At 37.0% G+C, this 20,731-nt stretch overlaps 1 protein-coding gene across 1 annotated transcript in view; it reads right to left on the bottom strand.

Moving 5' to 3' along the window:
• Positions 1-3,924: 3,924 nt before the first annotated feature.
• Positions 3,925-20,731, bottom strand: part of PIGK (phosphatidylinositol glycan anchor biosynthesis class K) — a 115,955-nt gene continuing 99,148 nt past the window's right edge. The window contains exon 11 of the mRNA XM_070941256.1: positions 3,925-5,156. Within this exon, the coding sequence (XP_070797357.1) occupies positions 5,040-5,156 (117 nt within the window). The 3' untranslated portion in view covers positions 3,925-5,039. The remainder of the gene's footprint in view (positions 5,157-20,731) is intronic.

Raw genomic sequence — 20,731 nt, 5'->3', positions numbered from 1 at the left:
ATCTCATATTCAGGCTTCAGATCAAAAGGATCAGAAGAATTATACTCTTGAAAGGGAAATTCTTGTATGCAAAAAAAGTAGGGAGATGAATCACACTTCTTTTATTTATTTGCATCTCTTTGGAGTCTCTTTCAGGCCTATGTGATCCCTTTCTGAGTCAGGGCATATTTATTTTTTGTATAAGACCCAAATACTAATGTGGGAATCCTTGATAAGGATTTTCAGTACAGCTTGCTTTATCAGACAACAGACTTTTTACACAGATTGAAAAATGGCATGTTAGGACAGCACGTATTGATGGCTTGGAGGGGGAAAAAAGGCAGCTTACATTGAAAGCAGAAGTATTATATTTTTTATCCTTGCATGAAAAATAAGAGATTTGTATTGGGAAGGTGAGAGGCATGCATTCCCACAATGCCAGTCCTTTTTATTTAAAGTAAAGCAAAGCAAGTAGAAAGAACAGGTTGGAAAATTAGAATAGAGTAGAGTAGAGTAGAAATAGAATAGAATATGATATTAGAATAGAATAGAATAAATAGCATAGCATAGCATAGCATAGCATAGCATAGCATAGCTTTATTTGGCCAATAAAGTAGACACGCAAGGAATTTATCTCCAATGCAGAAGCTCTCAGTGTACATGCAAAACAACAGAATAATGATTATCATAATAAGTATTTGGGTCTTATACAAAAAATAAGTAATAAAAATGCTAATTATTGGCTCTCTGAAATCGTGTGCAGTTTTGCTTAAGAGTCAGCTTTAAGCGAAAATAGAAAATTTATGATCTGAACAATAATACAAAATACACACAGCATAAAAATTGAAACAAAGTATTTAAAAGCACTTACCTTTGCACAATTCCATGTGAATTAAAAGGATAGTAAGTATGCCTAAGACAATGGTGAAATCTAAAATTTGTTACTACCGGTTCTGTGGGTGTGGCTTGTAATGTGACTGGGTGGGCGTGGCCATTTTTTAAAAAAAACTTAAAACCATCTTTTCTACAACCTCTTCGGGGAAGACGTTGTAAAAAAATGCTTTCAAAAGGGTCTGACGATCCCAGCTGAGTTGCCTGATCGGCAGAGACTTTTCTTCTTTTAAATACCTCTGACGATCAGGCAACTCAGCTTGGATTGTCAGAGGCATTTAAAAGAAAAAAAAACCTCCGAAGAGGTTGTAGAAAAAATGCTTTTAAAAATAAAAAAAAAAGCCTCTGATGATTGTGTGGCTCAGCTGGGCATGGGGGGGGGGGGCAGGGATTTTTGCTACCGGTTCTCCGAACCACCCGCCTCCATCACTACCGGATCAGGCGATCCGATCCAAACCGGGAGCGTTTCACCTCTGGCCTAAGATTGTTGCCCAGAATATCCGGGTCACCCTATAGGGGTATATGGCACAAGCTGTATACTGTCATCTTATTTAAATTATATGCAAACCATACAGTCAGGAATGCTGGTGATAATGCTAGAATATAGCTTAATATAAACTTAAGGTTGTTTCAAGTGAAAAAAATGCTTCTCTGTTTTTCATTTGAAAACAAAATGTATTAAGTTTATGTCAAGAGGCAATGAAAGCCCAATGAAACTGGGTAAAGCTAAAGTACTAACAGCCTTTATTTTCCAAAATTCAGGATTCACTCTAGTCATGAAACAAAGAGATATCTGCTGCTTGGAAAAGGACCATGATAAATTTGGACAAAATGCCAGAATAGGAAAACAGAAAACAAAAATATGCATTATCAAATCCCTGGTTTTCTAAGTTAAAAAATATGTGACAGTGAAAGCTGTCATCAGAAAGGCTGAACAAAGAAAAATGGATGCTTTAGAGTTGTGCTGGAGAAATTTGTTGATAATATCTTGGAGCATGGGAACAACAAATCACTCAAGAACTGCTTGCTGGGAGTGCTAATAATGAAGCTTAAATGCACCCAATTGGAGACCAAAATTGGAGGCAATTGAAAAGAGTCTGACAAAAGACATAGTGATTAGATACTACCATTGATGGTACAAGCGTAATCCTACAAAAACTCAAGATGTTACCGACAGATAATCCCGCTGAAATTATCCGGTCATGAAGAATGAGAAGTAACTGCACACAAAATTTCAGATTAAACAACTGGTGCAATATTACTCATTTCTGCATAAATGAATGTTCTTCAGGTATGCACCTGTACCTTTCATGACATATAAGGGGGAAAATGACAAGGGTTATGTTGGAATGGAGGGGAATCTAGTTTCCAAGATTGCAAACTCTTAAAAAACTCCTATTACAATTATGAAGGAATTATGAAAGCAATTCTTAATACTATAAATAAAAAAGGTGGTGATAATAGTCAAACTTGCTGAGTTACATTTGTCTTTTTTTTTTCTTGAACCCAGTTACAATCCGATAGGAAATGATTTCCTCTCCAGAAACCCAACTAAGACTATATGAAATTAGTTACAAAGAGCTAACTTGCTCATAAATGAGGGGGAGGGAGAAAAGAGTTTCTAGAATATTCTCTTTTTTAAAAAAAAGTTTTGTTCAACATAGCATGATTAACATCAATATAAATTTCCCAGGAATAAACAATAGGACTCTGTTAACATAGTCCAGAATCATGATATTCTTGCTTGTAAAAGTATTGCATTGTGTCTCTAAAGTGTTTCAAAGATTTCTCCTGGAAGCATTAGCAAATACAGGGACTGTTACAGTCCATTTGCCTTCCATTCCTAGAAAGAATTTTACTTTCAAAGTTATGGAACATGAATTGCAGCATTTCAATCTAATTGTTTTCCTCACCTCTGTTAATCAGCTTTACTGCTTTTCCTGCTTCATAAATTGGGTTTACTTAACAGTCTCCTTTCTCTAAGCAAATTATCTTGGTCTATAACTCATGCTCCTGTGTTCCCACAGACTTGCCTCCTGCCCCCTCCCCCCCTCAAAATTACTGGTTTTACTGAGCTCGACAGATTTTAGATTGAAGCTTACAAAGTAGGGACACCACTGATTAATTCTAGCAGGGTTCTATTGATTGTAACCATTTTCACAATGTCCATCCACAAAGCTATTATTAGATTTTTAAAATATCAAAAAAATTAGAAATAAAATTTAAAAAGTAAAGTAGGTATCTGTAATACATCTGTTTGAAGAATGTTATATTCAAGACTCTAGAAATTCCATATACAGATACAAATCGTATTTTTTAAAATGTTTGCATTCACACACACATTTTTGGAAACACTTAAATTTAAGCAGATTATTCTTAACTGATCTTCCTGGAGGCAAAATGGGGCCATCATATAAACCATAAACTTTAAGTCTGTTTTATTCTGAAGTACTGAATCTCAACAATCAATAAACAAAATTTTAACATTAATCACTGCTGTTTTGCTAAATAAGTATACTTACAAAAAGTGGTCTTTTGTGACAAGACAACTACCTTCCAATCAAATTCAAATTTAGCAATATTGGTCTTATTTTATCTATATAAGTAATCCACAGCTTCTCTTTGCCTCTGATTCATTCAACAATATTATATAAACCCAACTAATTATGTATGAAGTAAAATCTGAAACATACAAAATGATTTCATTCCTCATACTGGTCAGTATGAGGTATTGCGTTTATAAAATAGAATACCCTCAATGGAGAATTATACTCACCATAATGCAGAACTTGTAGCAATGCATCCTAGCTCTATGGCAATGTTTCTCAACCTTGACTGTTTGAAGATGTGTGGATTTCAACTCCCAGAATTCCCCTTGCTGGCTGGGGAATTCCAGAAGTCCACATATATTAAAGCTGCCAAGGTTGAGAAGACAATGTTCTATGATATATTATCCAGCTTTTGTATCCTAAGTAAAAAAAGTACACATATATGTGCAGGTTTGATTTAAATGATTTAATATAATCCACTCAAAAATATTTACCTATACCTTTCTCCATGAACATACTACCTCAGGAATTGTATGTACACAAATATATAGCTCAGTCTAAAGCTATATTAAACATGTTTTTTATGCTCATGACTTTTGAATGTAATCTGGATCCATCAGGCTAGCGGACTGGATGTGGAAAATCTAACTGCATATTTGCTGAAGAACTAATGAATTTGCTGTTGGTTGTAAATTTGAATGAGTCATGCAATCCAAGAAATATAATAGCTGCAGACAAAGGTTTGATTTAAGAGGCTGAATTGAAACAGTGCTAATCAATATTCCCTGAGAGTATTTTTGTTTTGTTGAGCAGATATTCAATACATACAGCAAAAATCTGCAAAGTGACTTAAGTATATATCAATAAGAAGACATCTTAAATAAGGTTCCGCATATTGTCTAAACCTTTGCTTCAATGACAGGGGAACTATTTTTTATAAATAATAATAGACATGACTATTTTTCAGTACAGCTCAGAAGATGTTCATTGATTTAAAAATATTTTAATAAAATGTCTATAGAGTTTCCTCTGCATTCATCTATTCCCTCCCACTGTTTGATCCAACCATTCTTTTCCGTAACAAGAGATTCTTGTCTGGCTATTATAGAAATAAAGGCTACTCATCAGCTGCTCTACATAATGAAAAATAATAATACAGTGTCATTTCAGATATGACAGAAAGAAGAAGAAACAAGTTTTCTAAGATAGTAATGCTGCCACTTACAATAGTATACTTAGAGGATTTTTTTCATCTAGAGTCTGTCTTCATGGTAGCATTCTTGATGCTTCCTTGTATTGTAGAGTTGCAGTGATCTTGAAGGAAAGATGTTTCTTAACTGCTTGTCTTCTTTCAAAGTAGCCTTGTACAGTACAGATTTGTTTTTCCACTAGTGGATTTTTGCAGGTGGAAAGTTCCAAGTGGAATAACTTCAGCCCTTTTATGAAATTACATTGTGTTTTAAAAATGAAAAAAAAAATTTTTTTTTAAATTAAAGTTCATTTTAAGAGATGGAGCAAAATGTGACGAAGTATTTCGATCAGACAAGTTCACGACATTATCCATTCAAATATTTTCAGGTATGGACACATTCACAGTTCAAACTCTGTTGCTTTGAAGTTCTAAAAGATGTGTTTCATGTGCTTGATTCCATAGGTTTTAAAGAAGACCATGATAATTAGAGCCCAAAGTCCCAAAATAAAGCCTCCGGGAGGATGCCAGTCCTTTTGTTTCGGTTTCTGTAAAGGGGAAATAAATATTTCAAAAAAAAAAAAGAGGTTGCTTTCATACAAAATATATAAGCAATAAGTTTAGAATTAAATCCCCCTTACTTTCTTGAAGTCAGAATATAGTAAAGTCAACATGTTTCATGTGTTAGGAATTTTAAAGGCAAGTAGGCTAAACTATAGTCCATTTGAGTTGTTTCAAGTAACTACTAAATTCTGTATTTAACTAAAAAGATAACTGGCCTTTCTGCCCACCCTCCAAACCATAAATAATTTATCCTTAAAATAGGAGAGCTTAGGGAACTGAATGTGTCTCATCTTCCTGGGGATGAAAGTGATCTTAAATTCAATGCTGCCTTCCTGCTGGATAAATACAGCTGTGTTGATGGCTTGCGTGCATTTTCCATGCTGCCACTTGTCAGCCACACACCAGACATGCTCAGTCAATCCACATCTTCCTGAAGAAGAGATCATTTGACATGAAATAGTCAATTTCCCTCTGTTAGGGGAAAAAAACTCTTCTTTTTACAGATGGTAGAATTTTGGCATAGACAGGGCAGAAGGGTAAGAAGAGAGGAAGCAGAATTAGGAGATAAGTTTTAGTTCAGAACTGTTCTTTGACTATATAGATCTAAATACACTATTTTTATTATTTAGTATCAGCTTTCGTCTGTGCATGAATTTTCCTATGGGAAAAATTCTTGGAATTGATGTATTAATTTGGAAATCTCCAACATATCTACTGATGGAAGACTTGCAGTAGATCACTGGCATCTTGTGGTCTACTTGGAGCATTACATTACCTGTGGCATTTTCTTTTAATCAAGGTGCTGTTTTCTTTCACAATCGAAACAATCTGGAATTGTTTCCCTTCATTATTAAGTCCTTGAAATTTGGCAGTGAAAGTTACAAAGAGCTTTTTATATCTTTTTTTCTAAATAAACTTCTGATTTTGATGATTTCTTGCAAGTTTGATTTATCTATGAGTGGGGAAGTCAAATGACTCTACAGTATAAGGCCAAGAGGTTATATAATAGATTTGTTTTTTCCAACAACCAGCACAGTTGGTGACAGCCATCACTTTCTCACAATAGGCATGAGGTGTGATGCCAGATGAGGCTCCATCAGGAAAATAAATACCCTGTTTCCCCCAAAATAAGACACCCCCTGTTAATAAGCCCAATTGGGCTTTTGAGTGCATGGCAATAAGGCCAAGCGCTTATTTCAGGGTTCAAAAAAATATAAGATATAAGAAATATAAAATACATTATTTTCAGGGAAACATGGTAGTAACAATAGCAAATCTATCCTACAACGGAAAGCTTGACCAAGGTACATAAACCCAGACGTTTCTGAGTGAGGAGGTTTGGGACCTCAACTTTTCTAACTAAAATTTAGCCATTCCACTAAAATGCTATCACAATTTCAAAACATAATTTGTTTCTTACAACTCTTCCTCTTTTTTAAAAAAAAATAACGTGATACTTCCTCAAATGTTCCCTTTCTAGATTTAGGAAATGAACCATTATAATAATGAGAAAAGTGCAGAATAAGTAATAGTGGTCCACTCGGTTTGCATAGAATTGTGCAATTCTATATGCAGAATTCTGCAGAGAGTAATATGCAATTAGTTTATTTATTAGACTAATTTATATAGCTGTCTAAGCATTGAAAAGACAAACATAACAATATTAAAAAAAACAAACAGATTATGATCTTACTGTAAAAATGAGGTAAAAGCAGCTTTCTTTTGCTTTACAGATCTACAAAGTTACTTTTTCCTTACTGTCATAACTGTAAACAGTTGCTAAATGAGACAGTCACTAAACAAGGACTACCTCCCAACTCATGCTACTTGCAGAAAGTTACAGGAAAGCGGACCAATGAAATTTACATTCCCAAGAATAAAGCCAACAATTATAAATATTATATTCATCTCCAAAATGAACAAGCAATTTTCATTAACACTGAGCTGAAAGCAATACCAATCACTTTCATTGATATACCCAAACGCTCATTTCTATATCAAGCAATCAGATTTAAATATACAAGACTGCCAACACCTCCTGTTTCACACCATTTCACACAAACATTCCTGCTTAAATTTTTCCTAATTACCAGCAATATGCAAATCGCATTGCTCATTTCCCTTTGTTGTATCAATCTTCCTTCACGTGGATCACAGTTAAATCCTCATCAGAAAGTGACACCTGACCCTCCTAGACAAATGACTTCAATTTGCAGCTAGTGACACTAAAAGCTTTTCTGGCCTATTTTTACTATAGGGCACATAATTTAATTTCTTTATAGGTCTAAATATTTATAAGTTGGCCTTGACAGAAGGCTTTACATTTTGTCACATAAGATGCCAAAGCTCTCATTTTTTTTTCTTGGCTGCTGTAATTCCAAGAGGGAACTAGTTAAAAAGCAACTTTTCTTATATTGGAATTGAATAATATGCAAGCCATCCATTTGATGCTGACCAATACAGCGGCCTGAGGTATACTGTTAATAAAACCAATGACTAAGACAATAGTTAATAAAAATAGTTTAGGAGGGGAGAATGCATTGCTTTCTATCAAAATGTGTATGTCTTGACAATGCAGTTCGAATAGAACTGCAGATAATAGAAACTGTGTGCAGACCAAATCTCAGCTATGGCTAAGAATATACTGTAGGACCGGGATGGCAAACCTGTGGCACGCGGAGCCATATCTGTAGGCATGCGAGCGTTGCCCTAGCTCAGCTCCAGCGTGCATGCGCGCGCCGGCCAGCTGATTTTCGGGCCCACCAGAAGTCAGGAAATGGGCCGTTTCCGGCTTCTGGAGGGCCTCTGGGGGGTGGGGTGGGGAAGACCATTTTCGCCCTCCCCAGGCTCCAAGAAAGCCTCTGGAGCCTGGGGAGGGCGAAAAAACGGGCCTAACGGGCCCTCAGGTAACCTTTTTGCAATTGCGTGCCAAAAGTGGGGGGAGCACGGGGGGCATTGAATTATGGGTGTGGGCACGTGCACAGGTAACCCCCCTCCCTCCGCTTTTGGCATGCGATGGCAAAAAGGTTAGCCATCACTACCTTAGGGTTTTGCAAAGCCTATGATGAACTAAACACCCCTTTTGAAGCATGAAAGCAGCTCTTTTGCAAATCTGTCCCCAATTACCTGCCTCTGCATGTCCAAGCAACATTTTCACTGGCATTGCCACAGAAGTAAAGTGGCTGCGTTTTACACACACATTTAGAGACAGCCAGGGACATCTTTTGAAGTAGCTTCCCAAGCCAAATTGCTTCATTTGCAAAATGCCTTTTTCAAAAGCTTTGAGGTGCTTTAGAATGTTGTTTCAAAAATGATCTGAAAGTCCCTTAATGCAGAAAGGATTTGTTTTCACCTCACTCAGCAGTGATGCTGAACTTTGTCTGCTACTTTTATACTGTCGTGGTCCTTATTTGATTTTAGTCCTTGTTTTTTTAAAATGAGTTAAATGTAGTCATCCTGAAAAACCTCGAAGCAGAAGCAAAATCTGCACCCTTTAATAAAAGCATAGGACTACTGTATTTTTCTGGTTTGGCCCCTCTGAAATCATCAGCAGTGCTTCTTTACTATTCCCTCAGAAAGGCTGTAGGGAAATTACAGAGGCGTTGACAGTTGGGAAGTATATGAGTTTATAAATTGTTCTTGTTATTATCATTATTATTATATTACACGACTAGCTAGAGCAGCGATGGCGAACCTTTTTGTCACCAAGTGCCCAAACCAGAATGTGCGTGCATGCGCACATGCTGGAATGCCAGAAACCCGAAAACCAACTGGACAGCGTGCACATGCCGGGTTTTTTTGGCTGTTTTCTGGGCCGTTTTCAGGCTGGTTTTTGGGCTGGTTTTGGCCCAGAAAACAGTCTGAAAACAGCCCAAAAAATGGCCTGAAAAAGGCTCGGAAAATGCCTGGTTTTTTGTTGTTTTTTGGACCGTTTTCAGGCCATTTTCCAGTGCTCCGGTGCCTGCGAAGACCACCTGACCGGCACGCACCAGAAGAACAGCTGGCAACAGCACGCGTGCCCACAGAGAAGGCTCTGTGTGCCCTCTCTGGCACGTGTTCGCCATCACGGACCTAGAGTTTTAAATGAAGTCTATTAAGTAATGTGATACCACACAAGATATATGACTATCCTATAGGAATAAATTAAACTTCATTTGGTTTGATTGGGAATTAAAGTTAATTTGACTTTCCTACTGAACACTGTCAAAACCATAAAATCCTTCCTTCCTTCCTTCCTTCCTTCCTTCCTTCCTTCCTTCCTTCCTTCCTTCCTTCCTTGCCTCCTTCCCTCCCTTCCATTTTAATATACTTTTTATCTGTCTAATTACTGTAGCTCTCAGGGAGAACTGCTATTTAAAAATTATCACACACAAATTCATTAAAATGAGTTTAATTTTGATCTCCGAAATGTGTGTGTGCATGCGCTCATGTCCATGTACAGTATCTTCAAGTCAGTGTTGACTCCTGACAACTGGACATTTTTCAGAAGTGGTTTGCCACTGCCTCCTTCTTAGGGCTGAGAGAAAGTGTCTGGGCCAAGACTACTCAACTGGCTTATACTTAAGGCAGAATTAGAATGCCCAGTCTTCAATTTCTAGTCTGATGACTTAACCACTATAACCAAACTGACTATCTGACTCTACCAAAGGCATACAGTAAACTACAAGAACAAATATATACTTTAATACAGGGATCCCCAGTCTGCGTGCTGTTTGGAACTGGGCCAGAGAAGCAGCAGGCAATTGTGTGTGCACATGTAACCCCATTTGAGCGAGCAGATGCATGCTCCATTTGCGCAAGAGGCATGTGCTTGCCTGTCACTCACATGGAACCATTGCCCCCCCTCCCGTCCGCAAATCCAGAAAGTTTGGGTATGGGAACTCTGTTTTAACACTTGCACAGATTTTACTTCTTGGTATGAAGTTCATCTAATATCCCTACCTCAGAGCTGATAGCCAACCTTGACATGCCTGTAAAGCAAAGCAAGGTCAGGTCTGGCTAGTGCTTCAGGAGTCTGGCTAGTGCTTGGTCTGGCTACCAAGAAATCTCAGAACCACAGAGCTAATCGAAAAAGTTTCCAGAAGGAGACAATGGCAGCTATTTCTATACTGTTGAAAAAACCCTATCTAATGTCTGTGTAGTCTACAAAAGAGATTGAGCTGATTTTTTAATCGATTATGCAATTGATTCAATGACATCAATTTACTTGACACTGAGTATCTTGTATACTGCTTATCTTCGTTCATTAATTTTGCACTGATCAACTTTTGCATGTGTTCCTATCAGCTCGTTCCAATTTATTGTAGCAACTACTGGCCTTCTGATTTACATGTTAAATATGATAGTGCATCCTTATAGTTTAAATAATTTTGAGCCTTGAGTCGCTGCAACTCTGCCTTGGAGTTTGATTATTAACTATTTCCATAAGCAGAATCCTTGTAAAAAAGGAGGTTGCCTATAAATTAAGAAAAAATAGACATCAACATTAATATTACTGGTAGACTGATATTCCGTGAGCCTGTCCTGTTCCTTTTAAAAAGCATCTGCCATTATAACTGCTAGCAATAAATCCATAAACTGGCCTGTCTAGTGTGTAAAACAAGTTTTCCTTCTGTTGGTCCTGAATCTCTTAAATTTATTTCCAATAGAAAGTCTCAAATTTTTGCACTGGAAGAAATAGAAATCCCCCCTCTCTGTGTCCATATTATCTATGATGAGTATGATTTAATATCCCTATATTAAACTTCTCTTTACCCTTCTTCATTCTAATCTTAACTGTCCCAATTGGTGTAGTCTTACCTGTACTTTTCACTGGTTTTTACTCAGATTACGGTACTAAATCTCTTCAAATGATACTCAAGAGATAAATTTTGCACTCTTGCGTCTCATAATAACAAGCCAGCGGACAGCATTACAGTTAGGGTAAATTTTGTTGGTTTACAAGCCTTTCTCCACATGGTCAGTTATCTCTATTGCCTGCTCTGGAATATAGTTAGACAGCTACAACTGGGTTTTCTTTATGCTAGTGAACATCTATCAAAAATGCAGCTGCAACATGACCTTGAGAGAAAACACACCATGCTTTAACAAGTTCTCTAAAGCATCTTTTTGCTCTCAAAGCTTCAGCACTGAACAACAACTGTTAGTAGATATTTGTTACAACAAGCCAACACATCACTGAAGTTTTGCTACTTAAGCACATCTTCATGCAATATTTAACCATCTGTGTGGTGTGCACATATGACTCTCAACGACTCTAAATCCAATTGCTGAAACGTGGCTGCAATTCCAATAATTGCTTCTGGCTATATCACTTGATACCCATCCAACTTTGCTCAAGAAAGTTTAAAGCAACTTAAATGGAGAAATGTTAGAATCTAGACTTCCCAAATATTATCATCATCATCATCATCATCATCATCATCATCATCATCATTATTATTATTATTATTATTATTATTATTTTAATTTGTTGGTGTTAATGTATTTGCTGTTAAAACACTTTCCTTAATTACAACTACAGTCTTATTATTTGCTGGGTTGATGGCAGTTCTTCAGAACAGATCAGGTTAAGAAGCAGATACCACTAGAATTATCCTTTATTGATAAGTTAACAGAATTTTGCCAGCCCAATTTTGCTTTAAAATACCTCCCTCTTATATCTCAAGTAATATTTTTTTGTTTATTTCCTTTATTATTTTTACAAATAATTAAAGGTGGCGAACACATCCAATATATCTTCTTCATCCTATTTGCCCTCACAGCAACAATCCTGTGAGATTGTTGAGGTGAGTTGGACTGGGAAAGAATGACTGGCCCAAGGTCACCCAGCTGGCTTTCGTGGCTAAGTGGAACTAGAATTCACAGTCTCCCGCTTTCTAGACTGATGCCTTAACTACTAGACCAAACTGAATCAGGGAGATTGTGCTTCAGATGCTTACCCATTGCCCAGGACTTCAGGAATTTTTCAATCCTCTTTGCTTAAATACTGGTTCTTGCCCATTTCTTTCAAGATTGTCTCCCTGACTTTCTACATCCACACAAATTCTTGACAAACCAAGAATATTTTCAATCTCCGTCATACGATAGGAACAAAACTTCTTGTTTCATAATGAATTATGTCAAGTCTTAAGGCTGTGATGGCGAACCTATGGCACGCGTGCCAGAGGTGGCATGCAGCGCCCTCTCTATGGGCATGCGAGCTGTCACCCCAGTTCAGCTCCGCCGCGCATACACACTTGCCTCTTGCCGGCCTCAGGTCTCTGCTGCACATGCGCAGGGGACAGGGCATGTGCAGGGGGCCGTGCCCGCATGCGCAGGGGGAGTGTGCAGGGGGCGTGTGCACATGCCATACAATGAACACATTGTATTTCAGGGATTTGGGCACATGCAAGCTCATTCACGCGCACATGCTTTGGACACGTGGTCCAGAAAAGGTTAGTTGTCACTGTCTTAAGGCATATAAGACGCAATGAGCTCAGCAATCCCTGGAGCACCTGTTAAGCGAGGTTCATGTTTGGTTTTTAATTATAGTTTTGTTTCTAAATTTTGTCTGCTTTCATTAGAATGCCACTTTGCTGCAGTTTTCCATACTTTTTATAGTGGATTTTAGACTGCCATTATATTAACCCTTTTGTACAGGCATTCTTTTTCCAACAGAATTATCGATAATGAGCTAACAAAGATGGACAAAATGTAGCAACGTGTTGTGAGCAAACACTCATAAGCTGTAGGAATAGCTATTATTACATTGGAAGAGATTCTGAATTCAAAAGCTAGGTAGCTAAGCAACAACTAGCTTCCATCTGTGAATAGTTTTTTTGTTATATTCTTTATAGTTGGAATAGAATCATTATCCTGTGGAATTTCAAAACAGTTAACAGAGCTGAGTTCTGTGCATTGTAATTAATGAAAGGATACAATAGATTGGACTGGATTGGTCTGTGGGGATCTCAAATGGAAAACATCCAAGACTTCCAGCAAATTCTTTTTCATACACCACACAGCCCAGTTATTGCTAGTATTGTCTAAAGGGGGGGGGCATACAGAAATAGCAGCAATTAGGCATATACATTGTAATTTCCGGCTTAGAAGGCAAGATTAAAACAATCTTTGTCAGTCAAACATCATAAACAGAAAGCTATGCCTTGAATTAAATGGACTTTAGATTTTATCTCAAATGATTCAACAGATCTATATCCCTAATTTAAATTCTAAAATGGGTCCTGTAAACAGTATATCTAGCTTAAGGATTCCACAACCCTCAAAGATACTAAATAGATTTATGTGACCCTGTTTCAATGAGTAACCCTTATTGAAATGCTAAATGCCATTCCAGAAGTCACCAGCTGACAGAGTTCTACTAAATTTAAGATGATCTTCCTCAAACGGAAAAGATGATAGGACAGGGGGAAAAGCCACAAAGAGAAAAATCCTATGCCATGGCAGCCTTCCTCAGACAGCTTTCCTACCCTGTTTCCCCCAAAATAAGACATCCCCTGATAATAAGCCCAATTGGGCTTTTGAACGCATGGCAATAAGGCCAAGCGCTTATTTCAGGGTTCAAAAAAATATAAGACAAGGTCTTATTTTCGGGAAAACATGGTATTAAACTATTTACAAGTAAAAACTCAAAAAGATTCACAAACATCCCTTGAGAATAAGACAGAAAACAGAATTATCTTTTGCACGAGAAGAAAATTACTGAGATATTTGTTGCAAGGAGATTTCCAGCCCAGCGTTCCTTAGTGCTATTTTCCAAAAACATAATGTGCCTTCAGAGTTGCTACTTCTTTTGCCAATAAAACAAGAAAAAGCACAGTGCTCCTTATCCAAAAGGTTCCCCCAAGCAGCATGCACAAGAGCATTCACCTCTTTTCATGCCTGAAAAGAAGACTGCATCTCAAGAGCACCAGAAGGAAAGCCTAACAATTATGTACTTGATGGAGTATGAATTAACCTTCTACTCAAGCAAGTATCATTCCCGCGGGATTAACAGAAACGCACAACCCTCCGCCCTCAAAAGTTAATGTGCCATAAACTTGGGAACATTTGTACAATGAACAAGGCTACACTGCTCTACCTATTTAACCCCACCGACCTCTGCCGAGTCTATTTCTTTTTTCGTTCTGGTTCATACTGGAAAGTGAAATAATTCGATGAAAGATCCGCTTTCTAAATAATTTCAGAGAATAAGTGTTAGAGGAAATGGCACTGATAGCTATCGTTTTGATATTTTCCTTCCTTTTTACTCATCAATGTTGTCCAGGTAGACCTGGTTGTCACATGGGCATAGTAGTATCATATTATATCATAAAAGGATAAATAAGAAATCACCAACATAACATCTATTTGAGAGTACATGTTGGATCATATGTGATTAATACATTCATTGATAGAAGGATTATTTTTATTTTATTTATAGCACCTAGAATACCAAAAGCTATAGATGTCATCCCAGCAATTAAATTGATCAAATATAAATCAAACAACACATTAAAAGTATTAGCAGCAGCATTCTCAATTAACATAGGTTTGTAACTATCAGTTGGCTTATCTTTAAAAGAAATGAAATTATTCAAGAAAACGAAGTTAGATTTCTTAAAAGATTTTCCTCCTGCTGCAATTACTGTATTAAATAGTACAAAAGCATCCATCTTTAAGGAATCATTCCTCACATTCCACACTTGTGAATAACATTTCAAATTCTGTTGGATGTGATTTGAAAGAGAATTTTGACTTACATTAAGCTTCTCATTGGGAGAATTTTCCCATGCTTTCTAAACCTATTTGCCAGTATTTCAGTATCTGCCATGACAGTATTTCATCATCTATCTATAGGATGATACTAAATGTGGTTGTTGTGGTCTACCGGCAGCCTGAGGAACTGGCAGCACAGTCGGACAGTGAGGAGGTTGGTGACAAATATGGGCCACTCCTGGAGTCTGGGGAAGGCTCAGACAAGGGCTCTGCATCGGAGGCAGAGAGGAGGCCAGGGCCGTCTGGGACTTATGTGCTGCTTCCAGAGCCTCCAGAGTCGGACATCAGTGAGGCAGAGGAACAGAGGGAGCTGGTTCCCAGTGTGCGCATGTGTAGAGCTGCCAGAAGGCAAAGAACAGTTAAGACAAAAGGGACGACTCGGGAGTAGGGCTTGGAGGTGATTGGCCCCTCCCATAAGACATAAAGGAGGAGCAAAGGCACATTAGCCTTTGCAGGAAGCAACTTTGTTCGTTCTGGTCGGTTTAAATTCTGAAGCTCCGTTTTGACTCTGTGCGCCCTGTGGCCTTGCAAAGCTAATTGCCAATTAGGTCTTTGGCAGTGTGTCAAGGGTTATAAAGGTGGGTGCTTATCAGCCTTATCCTGAAGGACTGTGGCAGACTTCTGTCGGACTGTTTACAAACTATTTTTGACTCATTACGGGCTGTGAATGAACAGAATTCACAGCCTTTGAAATAAAAAGAGGGTTTTTGGGACTAATTGTGCGCTTTTTACTGTCTCAGGAAGCCTAGGTCAGAACAGTAGTATCCCTTAAACAAAGGCAAATAATTTGCCAAAGAAAATGAAATAATGAATTTAATTCCAACAGCTGGCGTTCTTTGTTTTCCAACATCAAGACATATTTAAGTTTCACGAGCATGATTTAGGATGCCATATATAGGACTAAAAAGCACCTCTGATCGTGCTACTTCTTTTTTATCCAATAAGTCAGACATATAGAATTATGCACAATTTTACATCTCATGTTCAAATCAGATAGCAGGCTAGTATTCTTAAGGAAGAATGGAAAATGCTGAGGAAGATATACAACATTTTGACAGTCTTGTAAATAACCAGTTGCCCACATTGAGTAAGAACTGCCTCCAAGAAATTAGGCAAGAACTTCCTATGGATAATTCCTTTCTGCAATGCCAAGAACACACTATTCCCAAAGACCCTGATCTTTTTTCAAACTACAGAAGGAAAATAAAAAAAGTTTTAAAATTCCTGTCAGACCTGCCACCATTTAAACCTCTAAATACAAAAGATCCATTTGGCTCCATTTGTTGAGAAAGGTATGGTTTTATTAGAAGTTTAATGTAGTGCAGTAGTGCATAGCCAGAACTGAGAATTGTGCACCAAAAACCCTACATTAAACTTTCCTTTCCGTTAGCTACCTCCCATCGCCCATCTCGTGCGATCTATCAAGTTCAGGCAGGAGTGTTTTTGTAATGGTCAATCCATCTACAGGAAGGTATGCAGCTGGTATGCCGGGTGCTCTTGAAGCAGCGCCTCAAAGAGATGCAGAACCTACTTTCGTTTTTCCCTTGCTTGCTTTCCTCCCTCCCTACAGTTCATAGCAGTCTGTCACTGTACTGTAGCAAAGCATAAGGTGGCAGCTGACAATTGCTTTAACTGAGTGTCCCTACTTCCACTAACAAATACAGAAGCAAAAATGATCTATTCAACCACGTTCGCTCAGCCAAAATTATGTTACTCCTAGGCCTCTCTCATCTTTTCATAAAGATTACTCAGAAGCTACTTCCGTTGAATGATCATGACAAAACAACATAGAGGATTCCACTGTACTCTGAAAATTCTGCTTTTTCTGCTTCTGTATTCTTAGGAGAAACAAATCCTACACTGTAAATCACCCCATTTCAAGATTATTCCTACTTCATCTTATATGTTCTCACCATAGTAGACATGTAAAAACCATTCACTTGAAACAGATCAAATTGCATTGCTTATCGTTGCATTATTGGGTTTTCCTTGTAAACCACATGTAAAGTATTCAACACTTATTATGCACTATAATTTATACACTGACCCAAACCAACACCACCAGAGTGTGGTTGACCTAACCTAATGCTTTCTACCCCAAAACCTGGGGAGAAAAAATAAGTGATCTCTATTAATCTTCAAAAATATTCAGCTTCATAGAGTTATTTCTTGTGCACAATTCAGATTCTGGTAGGATCAATGGCTGAATATTGAATTCATTTCTCTCTTCAGATCTACGCTGTATAGGTTCAGCAAAGACTTAGAAAATGTTTGAGATGCTTCTACTTTACAGAAAAATGAATGTGTATTCTAGTTATTCATGATGGCTGCTCAGTCAACAAAAATGCAGGAGGTAAATAACGTATACATAACCTTCAGATCAGATTCTTTTTTCAAATTTGCATTTAATTTTTGTCTACCTCATGTGGATATCAGTAAATAGAGGTAATTAATAATAGGATGAATTGGTTTTGTATTATTCAGTCATTAAGCAAATTTTCTCACTAGGATATGAAAAATGTCAGCTATTTAATTAGCACACCTCCTTAGCCTGAAATCTCCTTCTGCATTCACACTAACATTTTAGTGTTGGACTGCAGGGGATAAACACTAGCAATTAAGTTTGCTATGGGAGACTTTAAAATAATTAATAGAAGTCCTGAAACAATTATCATGAGTGACATTCTCATATTAAGAAAAAAAATCATTCTTGTTTGGAAGAAAGCTTGTGAATTGGGACCAACTGCAGTTCTTCTGAATTGCACATTACATTTTAAGCCACGTCTGATGGCAAAGCTCAAGAGGCATCTCATTAATATTACCTCAAGTGGAACACCGTGTTGCAAGAGAATAAGTTATCTTTCTCTTTGTCTTCTACTGGCAGTAAAATACTTTTTTTAAAAAAGCACTCTCTTGGACTCTATTGTGTTTATGACTATTCATTTGCATTGAATATAACCTTTGTATAGCAAAATAAAAGTTACAGTTAGAAAAATGAACCCTGGGGGGAAAATCTACCTAAAGTGAAATTCTGCAGAAAGAAAACTGTGGGCTTTTCATTTCTTTTGTTTCTGAAAGAGAAAACCTACTAAAATTGTTTTCTAAGGAAACCATCATTTGCTGAAGATTGGAAAAAGTACTAGCATAAACCAAAAAATTGAATTTATCATAGAGTGGTGGTATATAGATGTGTGCATTAGAGAGAGAATAATTGTCATATATGTACCACCATGTACTGAAAGCCAATAGAACAGGCATTGTCAGCATTATTGTTGGGGCCTAATGTTAATCCTTTAGATCATGCTTGTGATGAAAATCAGACGTACAGCTTGGTTTTAACACTTCTGTACTGAGGATTGTAAGCCGCTGATTTACCAAATTTTTACTGTTAAGCCAATATTTTGAAATAGATTCTTCTGCTCTCAGCTACAGTAGACCTGTATCTCCCCAATGCTATGCTACACTCGAATACTAGCAGCACTATTGAGGACATTAATGCTTATATAGCCATATTTTGAGTCTACTTCTATGCAATTTAAGAAGGTATTTGCATATTCTCCAAATCCTGGCAAGAAATAAGTCACCGGAGAGAACTACATAATATTGTTTTGATTACTATCCCACCCTGCCAAAAATAGAAGGGGGAAGAAAATAAGTACAGGCAAATGAGAAGCATTCTAACAAATGCAGCGACTACGAGTTAAGTCAAGCAAGAACTTGGGATAATAAATGACAAATGCAGATGAATACAGACAAATGTACTGTAATGAGTCTCAGAGGAACAAAGAATAAAAGGGGATGGTAGGAAGTTAAAGGCTTAATGGGAAAATTCTGTTGTAGCAGAGAACAAATGAGAGATGACCAGCTCTTCTTACTGGCAAGTGTTATCACACCCTGGAACTGACCAAAATGCTCCAATAGACAAATTATACATCACCAGCTGACATCTCTGACAAGTAGAACTAGGTCCTTAAAATGCTGATCTCCAAAGTTTAAATGAGCTTTAATGTAACTTGAGGCTATCCTATGGATTATCACTTTAAAGCAGTATGCATTGTTTAATTTATGACTCCAGAGTCCAAATTTGTCCAGAAAATGAAGTCTGTGACAAAATATAAGACTTATGATCAGATAAGTCTTTTATTCCAAGTGCAAATTCTAAAATTGGAAAATCTAACATTAGCCTAATATGTTTTTTTAAACTGACTTAAGCTACATCATTAATACATCCTTATTTGACATTTTCATAAGGCAGTTAAAATTTACTTTTATTTTTCTTAGTAGTGTTTCCAAATCACTTTACTCTAAAATATCTTCAAAAAGGAGGTGAAAAAATAATTCTAAATAATTCAATGTTACACTATGCTTTAAATGTGTTACAACCAGATTTCCCATTGTACAGAAACAAAAAGTGTTCTTGTGAATTATCTCTAAATAAATGTGAGACTAATATATTGGTGTCTTAAGCTGCAATCTTGTACATTTGTCTATAGTACACTATACACAAGTTTTAATTCTAATTATACATATTGTACTCATGCTGTTTTCATCAAATTTGAGTTTTTCTGTGTTAAAATGATGATTAAATGACAAACTAGTGTTACGTTAAAATTGAACTTGTTGAAATAAATACATAAACAGATTAATAATTGATACACTGTAGACCAATTTTAAGATTAATTGTAAGAAAGTTTAATAGAAGCTTTCCAGGATTTTTAATACACATTCCCATAACTGCGAGGTGGTGCAGTGGTTAGAATGCAGCACTGCAGGCTACTTCAGCTGACTGCTAGCTGCAGTTCGGCAGTTCAAATCTCACTGGCTCAAGGTTGACTCAGCCTTCCATCCTTCCAAGGTTGGTAAAAGGAGGACCCAGATTGTTGGGGACAATATGCTGACTCTGTAAACCGCTTAGAGAGGGCTGCAAAAGCACTCTGAAGGGTATATAAATCTAAGTGCTATTGCTATTGCTATTGCTATAACTAACCAATAGGGCTAAATTATTTTTGCAATTTATCTGGTAAGATTAACTACTAGGGCAGCCCAAAGGAAAGAATTTGAATATGCAAAGTTTCACAATGCTGACACAATTCTGCTGGGTAATATACCAGCTCAATCATTTAAAAAAAAATAATTTTTAAAAAAACTTTCTTTTTTAAAAAAAGGAATTCAGTTAACATTTTTTAAATCTGGTCATTGGATTCTTTCCTTTATCAAGAAAGTCTTCAGAAACTTGAAAAACAGGTTTCTCATCCTTTCCTCTTTCAAAATTTCAAGTCACCATGATAAACTGAGTCCTGTCTGATTTTTATATCTGTATTTCCTGTCTTTCCCTAACTTTATTATTTATTCTTTTTCTGCCACAACATAGATTGCCTGCATAAACCTTAAAAATATTACACTTGACAAATGCAGTCATTTCCTGGGCTGTTTGTGATTCTAATACTATATAGTTAGTGTCTGGATCTTGAACATCTTCCCACTTTCCTATCTCGGCTGAAGTTCATCAGTACATTTATTACAATTTATATACCGCTTCATTTCCAGACCCTCAGAGTAATTTACAATATTAATACTAATTAATACAACTATAACTAATCAGTTTACCACACCACCATTTCGAACAGCATGAACTTACTTATCCTCAAACATCTTTCTCACCTTTTATCAGTCTCTTAAAAACATGGAGAATAGAACAGAACAGAACAACAGAGTTGGGAGAGATCTTGGAAATCTCCTAATCCAACACCCTGCCTTAGCAGGAGATCCTATACCATTCCAGACAAATGGCTGCCCAGTC

Source organism: Pituophis catenifer, unplaced genomic scaffold (assembly GCF_029215685.1).
Source record: "Pituophis catenifer annectens isolate HBS135680 unplaced genomic scaffold, rPitCat1.0.hap2 SCAF_3, whole genome shotgun sequence".
NCBI classification, from domain to species: Eukaryota; Metazoa; Chordata; class Lepidosauria; order Squamata; family Colubridae; genus Pituophis; species Pituophis catenifer.
This window is presented reverse-complemented; position numbering and strand designations above follow the sequence as displayed.